General features: G+C 38.9%; 1 protein-coding gene across 1 annotated transcript; it reads left to right on the plus strand.

Annotated features, from left to right (window-relative positions):
- Nucleotides 1-330: 330 nt before the first annotated feature.
- FNTA (farnesyltransferase, CAAX box, alpha) lies at nt 331-7,418 on the plus strand (the record flags this gene model as incomplete). Its single annotated transcript, XM_010152100.1, has 8 exons — nt 331-449; nt 1,048-1,162; nt 1,991-2,095; nt 2,800-2,926; nt 3,353-3,501; nt 4,864-4,926; nt 5,416-5,587; nt 7,096-7,418. Coding segments are annotated over 8 exons (979 nt in total), but the record flags the coding sequence as incomplete, so codon positions are not given.
- Between the last annotated feature and the right edge of the window lie 1,537 nt (nt 7,419-8,955).

Genomic DNA, 8,955 nt, shown 5'->3' on the forward strand with positions numbered 1-8,955 from the left:
TAAGAACACTGAACAGGTTGCCCAGAGAAGCTGTGGATGCCCCATCCCTGGAAGTGTTCAAGGCCAGGCTGGATGAGGCTTGGAGCAACCCGACCTGGTGGAAGGTGTCCCTGCCTGTGGCAGGGGGCTTGGAACTAGGTGATCATTAAGGTTCCTTCCAACCCAAACTGTTCTGTGATTGTGTGATTCTGCCTCCTTTATTTGTTATATCCTAGTCTATGGTATAGACATTAATACAGTGACAATATTATAGACAAGTGGGAATAAGGATATGTTGCTGGACATGGGTTTGTGAACGTAGTGGTTTGAGTAGTATTCTGTGCTTTTCAGAAGCATTGAAAAGGCAAAAACATGTATTTACAGGGACAGGAGTGAATGGGCAGATATTGAACCCATCCCTCAAAATGATGGGCCAAATCCTGTTGTTCAGATCATCTACAGTGAAAAATGTAAGTTTTAAATATGTTCTGCACTGAAAATTTGAGGTGGTTAAATTTGTATCTGTCCTTAACAATGTTAAAGCAGGACTTCACGTTTTGGATAACACATTCTGGAGTAGCACCGTGAAGAAATTAATATTTATTGTGTTATGGTGGTTGTGTGTGATGTTTTCACCAGGCATCTCTGAAGTTGAGGCTTCACCTGAGATGTTAATACCCAAGGTTTTATTTTAAAATCCTGGCTTAAAGAGGTAATACAACAGACAGTCTGGTTCACATAATAAGGCATTTCTAGCCCACAAGTGGAAGAGTAAGCGTACAAAGCTACTGCATCCGGGGAAATAGCGTAAGTAAGAAGCAAGAAACTTTTCTGAATGTTTTGGATATTATTCAGATGGTGTATTCTTCAGATATTTTTGCAGCTTTTGGGTGTACTAATATTCAGAGGTTTCAATCAGCATTGCTGTCAGAGCAATATATAGCTGTCATTTTAAAGGGATGTATTTAAGGTACACAAAATAGGAAATAATTTCAAAGGATTATTAACCTTACCACCTAATCAAGTCATTGTCTCATAGCCTTGGATAAGATGCTGTTATCTGTTTAGTTCAAGATGTCTATGATTACTTCCGGGCTGTTCTGCAGCGGGATGAGAGAAGCGAAAGAGCTTTCAATCTGACAGCAGATGCCATTGAGTTAAATGCTGCAAACTACACAGTATGGTAAGTGATAATCTTTGGATTGTTTGATTGCTGGCCTTTTCAGTCTTTAATAATTTTGTTAGTCTAATCAGGGCATGACTGGTTGAGTTTACATAGAGGAGTAGTGTAGACTTGCACTGAGCTTCTGAAGAAAGCCTTTGTTCAGTATTTTCTGCGTCTCGTTTTGATTTGGTCGTTTTCATTCATTTGCATTTGAGGATATTGTTAGTCAGTGTCAGGATTAGCCACAAGAAGAACTTTGCTGTTTAAAATTTGGTCACTTAAGTGATAATGTGGCCTTGGCAAAATGCTGAAGATGCCCTCTGATGCTGAAGAAGAGACATAAAAGCATGATAGCTCATATTTCCTGCTAAATAATTGTATGCTTACTAAATATTGCATTTTAGAAGATCTGTCGGGTTAATGTTCAGTTGGGTAATGACTAAACAGTGAATTTCTGATATTCAGAGTAGGGCCTTTTAACTTGTGAATGCCAACAAGTACCTCTTGTATGTCTTTATTCCACTAACTGACATACAACCAGAAAGCTGGCATTATTTTAAGCATGTAAGTTATAGTTTCTGTGATTATAAGACTAGTTTGGGTAGACAGAGGTTAATTTGAGAGAGAATTGCTGCAATCTTAGATAACATACTGTTTCAACCAGTTGCATTCTGTTTCTCCACTGACTGATAATTGAACGGCCTTTAACAAATCGGGATACATAGGTTAGTATTTTGCATTCTTTTTAACTCAGTTTCTATTAGAGGAACAGTAGGCAAAGGTTCTTCTGTGTTCTCCTCTGTGACTTTTAGGAAAGCCCTGTTCAAATGCTTGACTTTCATACAGGTATTTCCGGAGAGTCCTCCTGCAGTCTTTGGGAAAGGATCTCCATGAGGAACTTAAGTATATTACAGCTATCATTGAAGATCAGCCAAAGAACTACCAAGTCTGGTAAAATCATGTTTTCTTTTCAGTTCCTGATGTTTTTTCAGATAATTTTGTTTTGTAAATTGTCTAGAATTGTGACAATTGGTCCTAGACATTGGTAAGAGTTGCTTCCTGCATCTACTGCAGTGGCAGCAGTGGAGGAGATAAATAGAGTTGCATCATTATCACTGCCAAAGTCCTCTCTACAATTGTTCTAAACATGATTATGACATGATAAAAAGGTCTTCTGTTCTTTTAATTTTAAATTTAAAACTGTCAAAATAAGTCTGACATCAAAAAAATCACTTGGGAAAAGGCAAACAAATAGAAAGGAGTATTTTTCTTTTTATTGGCCTGTGGAGTTTGTTCACCTGTTGTTGGGGTTTTCCAAAGTGAATGGGAATAGACAAAACAGCAGCATCGTTATTGCTAGAGAAGTCATGTAGTACTAGAAGATGTTATTCTTCTGAAGACTTTGGCCATGAGTGTTAGAAGTAGAAACATTGGCCAACATCTATGTGTCGTGATAATTTGTTGTAGTGTAAGTCTGCATCATATATTTCTCAGAGCCAAGTCAAATGTTTTGGTGTATTTAATTTGAAGTATTTAACTAGTGGGTTTTTTTTTTCCCGAAGTAGTACAGTTGCTGTATAATGGTTTAATGCAGACCACACATGCGCAAAAACATTTCAGATATTATAAAAATAGTCTCCTTCTCTTGTCATTAGGCATCACAGGCGGGTGTTGGTGGAGTGGCTGCAGGATCCATCCCAAGAGCTTGAGTTCATAGCTGGCATTCTTAACCAAGATGCCAAAAATTACCATGCATGGCAACACAGGCAGTGGGTTATTAAGGTATTGTATACACAAAACTCTGGATTCACTTAATAACCTGCTCAGGTGTAGAGTTTTGCTTCTTAAATACAGTCTGAATTGCATTTGGCACTTTGTTTCTTAAGGCTGAAGGGGGAAAAACAATTGCATTTTAATGTCTGTTAGAAGTTAACTGTAAACTTGCCTATTAGGAAGAAAGTTCAAAAAGGTCTGTTGGTGGCTGCTTACTGTTATGTGTGTGAATTTAATGATGAGTTGATACCATTGTGTGCAACAGAGTAGTGTAACATGTTCCTAGTGCACCCCTCCTTATTTTTCTTTGAACTTCGTGTTGATTTCTTTTTAAAAAAAGTCTCTACCTAATATTCAGAGAACTTAGGAGCAAGGAGAATGTATTTAAAAAAAAAAAAAAGATGGTGATATTGTCTCTTCCTTCACTTTCCACAGGAGTTCAAATTATGGGACAAGGAACTGGAATATGTAGACCAGCTTTTGAGGGAAGATGTGAGAAACAACTCTGTTTGGAACCAACGATACTTTGTAATTTTCAACACCACCGGCTATGATGATCCAGCAGTCCTAGACAGAGAAGTCCAGTTAGTAATGCTGTTCATGCTTACATTAAGCTTTCTCGACTAAGTGAAAGCAAAGGAATACTTTGACAATCCTTGTGGGACTGTCTTGCCTATTTTAATGCAGCTTTTGGGCTCACTGTTTTGTATCAGGTGTTAGTGTATGTGTTCAGTACCACTGAGTTGTTGAGCAGTACTGAAGCAAGCTATGCATACTCCAGGCAAGCTGTTCTCATGAATCTCTCTTCCTTAGACTGATACAGAGACTGAGTCTCTATATAGGTCCATTGGTGCATTGTTCATAGAGGATCACAGTCACCACCATCTTCCATGGTTGTCTTTGCAAACTGCAGTAAGTTGTACTTCGCTTCCAGTTTATAACTTTCCTGCAGATTAATAAATCCGCACCATTTCCATGACTTAGTCTTGGGTATTTCCAGCGATTTTCTCTCCAGAGGTTAGATGCGACATTCTCCATTGGTCTGTTTATTCATGGTACTGTGTTCGAGATTATTTGATACGATCTTAAGAATCACACTGAAGGTTAAGATTTCTCAGATGTCATTATAGTACTGTAGCTGAGCTGCCTGTTGCTTGATAAGCTCGGTCTTTGTCACAGAGACTGCAGAAGGTTAAAAAAGGTTTAGGATTGGTTTGTGTTGGGTTTTTTTATTCTCAATACCGCTTATAGAATGTTTGATCAGTACCTGCTATCTCTGAAGATCAGCTGAACCCCTGGTTATTCTGGGGAAGAGCAGAAGGTGAAGTCTGTTTTGTGAAGATGAAATGTGGCTTCGCGAGTGTGTGGCAGGTGCTTCTTGTTGCTTTCCTTGTAGAAGGATTGCCAAACTGCTACTTTTAAGAGAACTGCTGCGGAAGGCTGTGTGAGCTGAAAGCTCAAACCCTGCATTTCTGTGGCTTTGCTCCAGTGCAGCCTCTTGAAAAAAGTTCTGCAGATATGAACAGAACATACCACATACAGTCATATTAACATACCTCACCCTGGGCTTCGATTACTCCAGCCCTTTTCCACCCTTTGTTGTTTCTGAGCATCAAGACACAAGTTATTCCTTTAGCATACTGGGAGAGTGTATCATGTTTCTTCATGTTATTGCTCATATTTTTGAGAACTCTTTCACTGTGTCTAAAATGCAGCAAATGGAACACTACAAAATTTGAAACTGTTCTCACAATGTCTGCCTCTCTGAGACTTGTAGTGATTATATTGTGAGACATTTTTGATCTATGACTCAGCTGAGATGATCTGCAAAAAGGTTCTGAAATATGAACTGTAAAGATGTATTTGGGAGCGTCTGAGCATATTCAGATAGTTTCCAACTGCATTGTTAGTGATTACATTCATGACCTGTTTTCTTTTTCTCACAGATACACTCTTGAGATGATCACAGCAGTGCCACATAATGAGAGTGCTTGGAACTATTTAAAAGGGTGAGGCATCCTCTATGGGGCAAAGAGAATATCTGTGGAAGGTGTATTATGCCTAGCTCTTACCTGGAAAGAGCTTGTTGCTGTTCATTCTAGCGTTGTGTGCTTAAGCAGGCAGGCAAAAACCTCCAAAAGGGGTTAATATACCTAATTTCTCTGTAACTTTCCGCTAGATTTCTGGCCCTGTAGTTCTTGTATGAGGATTGCAAGTACTTCTCATGCTTTTAAAAACTTGACCTGTAATGATACTGGGTTCCCGAGCATAGAGTAATGAGCATGCATTGTCTTATTTCTGTTCGGTTGAGAATAGCTACGCTAGCTTACTGCAGCATTAAACTGTATTATTGCTGCATGCTGCTCGCATTCTGGCTTCCTTGTACTTGCACTCTTATTTCAAAACCAATCTCCAAGTAACGTAGTCGTAACAAAAATATAATTCTTCACATCAGATTTCCTGGTGTTATGTTTCAAGCCTATTAACCTCTGTTCTAGGATTCTACAGGATCGTGGTCTTTCTGAGTATCCAAACCTGTTAGAGCAACTGCTTAATTTACAGCACAGCCACAGTTCACCCTATCTGATTGCCTTTCTCTTGGACATATATGAAGATATGCTTGAAAACCAGTGTGATAGCAAGGAAGAGACACTAAACAAGGCATTGGAGGTATGTTTGAGAGCTTGTTGTTACTTCTTAGGGATGCCATCTGTTGCTCTCTTTTTTTATATTCCAGCAAAACGGGATTGATTTTCATAGGTGGAACAGGTTACTTGTTAATCATAGGAGCTCTATGAAGAGTTGAACATGAAAGCCAGGTAGTCACAAGGGTCTTATGTATTTATCTGTAAATAATAATTTGACGGTTACAAAATCACTGTAAGGTTTTTTTCACCTGGTAGTAAAGGAAATTTTCTAATATTGCCTGCAAAAGAAATGTTTGAACAATCAAGGAGTTTCCAATGCTAAGTTTGTAGCATGGAGTTCTCTGTAGGTTAGTGAACCTTGTTCTCAGAGTATCTGTATCTAAACAGTATCTCAAACTCCCTTGGCACTTCTTAGCTCTCCCTAAGAAAGCTGGCAGCATTAGCTTAAAGGCCAGCAGGCAATGGGGATATCAGTAAGGAATGTCAGGCACGCGCTTCCTACATAAATAACTAGTAGCAAGGTTGTGTGTCTCCCTGTGCTTCATATTCAGGGAACTTCTTGCTATGGTTTGCAGAATGGTTTTTGCAAAAACGCTTTTCATTCACTGTGGGATGGACTGGAACTCAGTGTAATTAGAGCTGCAGTTTTTGCCTGGAGCTTCTGTATTCCAACATCATTCTTTCTCAACATTTTTCCTTTATTGGTCCAGAACCAGAGTATAAATAAATGCAGCTGTACCTCCCAGATTCATGTCCCTTTGTTCTGTTTCACTGAGTTTGAATTCTTCATCTCTTTAGTCGTCAAAGCTCCTATTTCTCAATTCTGGTTCACTGTAAGGCAATGTCGTTGGCATAATAAAAGGGAATTGAACAGAACATTTGTCGACAGTGTTCATACCATACAAATTTTACATAGGCTGTCCTGTGAGTAGGGTTGACTTCTGCTGCACCTCACTGCTCACCCAGATAAAAATAAAACAAAAATCGGAACATGTAGAAGTATCTGTGTAGCACCAGCTGTAACATGTGAGAGAAGGTTACTGACTTGCATGGAAAATACTTTTGGGACAGTCTCCTAAGAGAGAAACCATAAACAAAGTATCTTCTGTCAGCAGAGAATCAGGAGTAATGAAGATTCCAGAGTAGGATGTTCCCCCACTGTTTTGAAATACGTGCTTTACAGCCTACTGGATCATAGTCAAGCCTGTCAGCAAGTCACAAGTATACTGTAGTATGCTACAGGCTGAATAGGCCAGGATAGGTGACAATGGTAGGCATGGAAAGGAGTCACAGAGAAGCAGTTTTAAATTAAATAGGACTGGAGAGATTTTTGTGCAATGCCGGATTGGTTGACTACCATTTGGGTGTTGCCATCAGTCTGAGGTCATTGGGCAGCTGCAAATCCAGTGAATGCTAGGAGAGCTGTTTCAAATATTGGTTGAACCATATAGTGTACACATTTTATAACATTAATTAAGGAGTCCATAAGTTTTTGGTATAACATTCCAATCTCTCAATTTTCTTCAATAGTTGTGTGAAATTCTGGCTAAAGAAAAAGACACCATCCGAAGGGAGTACTGGAGATATATCGGAAGCTCCCTTAAGAACAAGCACAGCTCAGGCACTGAACAGAGCACACTGACAGATAAGCAGCAGTAATGAACGTGGAAGAAAGCAGTGGTAAGCTCTCAACCTATGTTAAAGCAGTACTAAGCAGGGTCATAAATAATTCAAAATCCAGTGTAGTATTCCCCGGTGAAGAGGTCTTGCAATGAAAGAGGAGTGCAGAGTGCTGTATAGTATTGGGTTGCTGCTGCTACTGCTTTAGCTGCAGTCAAGAAATTTATTAAGCCATAATCTTCTGAAAGTTTTTAGCGTGTTGGTCTTTGAAAGAACAGACTGTTCTTCTCAGATGCTAATTGAGATTACGTGAATACTGAATTTTAGTGCATTGAAGTGTCCTTTGCACTGGAGTATTCTCATCCCAGAAACCTTTAACACACTTGATCTATTCAGTGGAGCCTTGAATTCTTAGCAGTACAGCCAGGAAAAATGCTTTGAGGAGCCTAGATGATCTGCCTAGGTTTTTTTTCTTGGAATCAGAACTCAGACAGCTGAAAATCTGAATTTTTTTTTTTTATCTTCACCCATTGTAACCAGACCAAACTGAGGTCATAGGTCAGAAGAGATTTTAGGTAACTGGTTATGTTTTATAACTTCAGTGAACCGGAAGGAAATGAATGGGTTTATTGCATAAATGAATTTATTTTATTGCATTGTAATGTAGTATTGCATTATATTCACATTACATATTTTAACCTTGCTGTTCCTATAGGATTTTAATCTTTTCCGTGCATGTATTTAGGAAGAAAATATTTTTCCTCCCCTTTGTGGTGACAGGAGGAACCTGCAGTACAGAACTGCAAAGGCTGTGTATACCTGTGTAAGAAAACTGCTGCATCTGCCCTGTTTTCAGTAAATTGCTGTTGTAAACTTGTCTGATAAGACATGATGTTATTGGAGATTATCATAAAGGGAACAAGTAAATACTAATATTTATTTGATAATATGAACAGTCTTTTTGATACTAAACATTAAAAGCTGCTGCTGTAATTAAACCGTAGTGATTATTTTAAATGTTTGAAGTATGTTAATTCAGTGCATTCTTTAAAACAACTCACAGGTGACTGGAATTAATATGGGAAAGCTATGTAACCTCATAGTCTCTTGTGGTCTGAGGAAAGATCTTAGATTTAGCCCTATTGTGCTTCTGTGCCAAGAACAGCATGATCCTCTGACAGCACTCTTGGGCTGTTTTCTTATGGTGTGGTCAACTTACAGTCATATCATGCTTGAAAGTAATGTCCAGAAGTAATCAGTAAAAAGTCACCTACTGACAGAGTGAATAGAATTTTATTATACTGGTTATGCAAGCATAGTGATATCTTGCAAAGATACTGCCAATTCTGAGCTAAGTTTACCAGGTCATTACAGTCTGAGGCAGAAAACTTAGCATTGTTACTGGCTGTATGTAGTGATGCAAGTCTCGTGTACAATTTTATTACTGAAGAGCTGTGCCTAAATAGAAAACTGTATTGGGACAACTGACCCATGTAAGTCACTGTAATTGGAGAATTATTAAAACATCTGAAATAATTTCCAGTGACTGCATTCATCAGTGGCTGATGTGCTTGCCTTGGTCTATCTGTGTCTGTCTGTCTAAGCTGTTACTGACTTCTACCATACTGTCTCTGCAACTTGGTTGACAAAATAGCGTGCCAGTCCTTCCTGGTCTATTCAGTGCAAAACCATCTCAGCTAGCACAAAATGCTTTTGTCAGTTGCTGTCCTGGGGTAGATTAGGAGCGTGCTGTTCAGGTGGACCTTCTGT

The sequence above is a fragment of the Eurypyga helias genome, unplaced genomic scaffold, assembly GCF_000690775.1.
Source record: "Eurypyga helias isolate BGI_N326 unplaced genomic scaffold, ASM69077v1 scaffold45375, whole genome shotgun sequence".
In the NCBI taxonomy this organism is placed as follows: Eukaryota; Metazoa; Chordata; class Aves; order Eurypygiformes; family Eurypygidae; genus Eurypyga; species Eurypyga helias.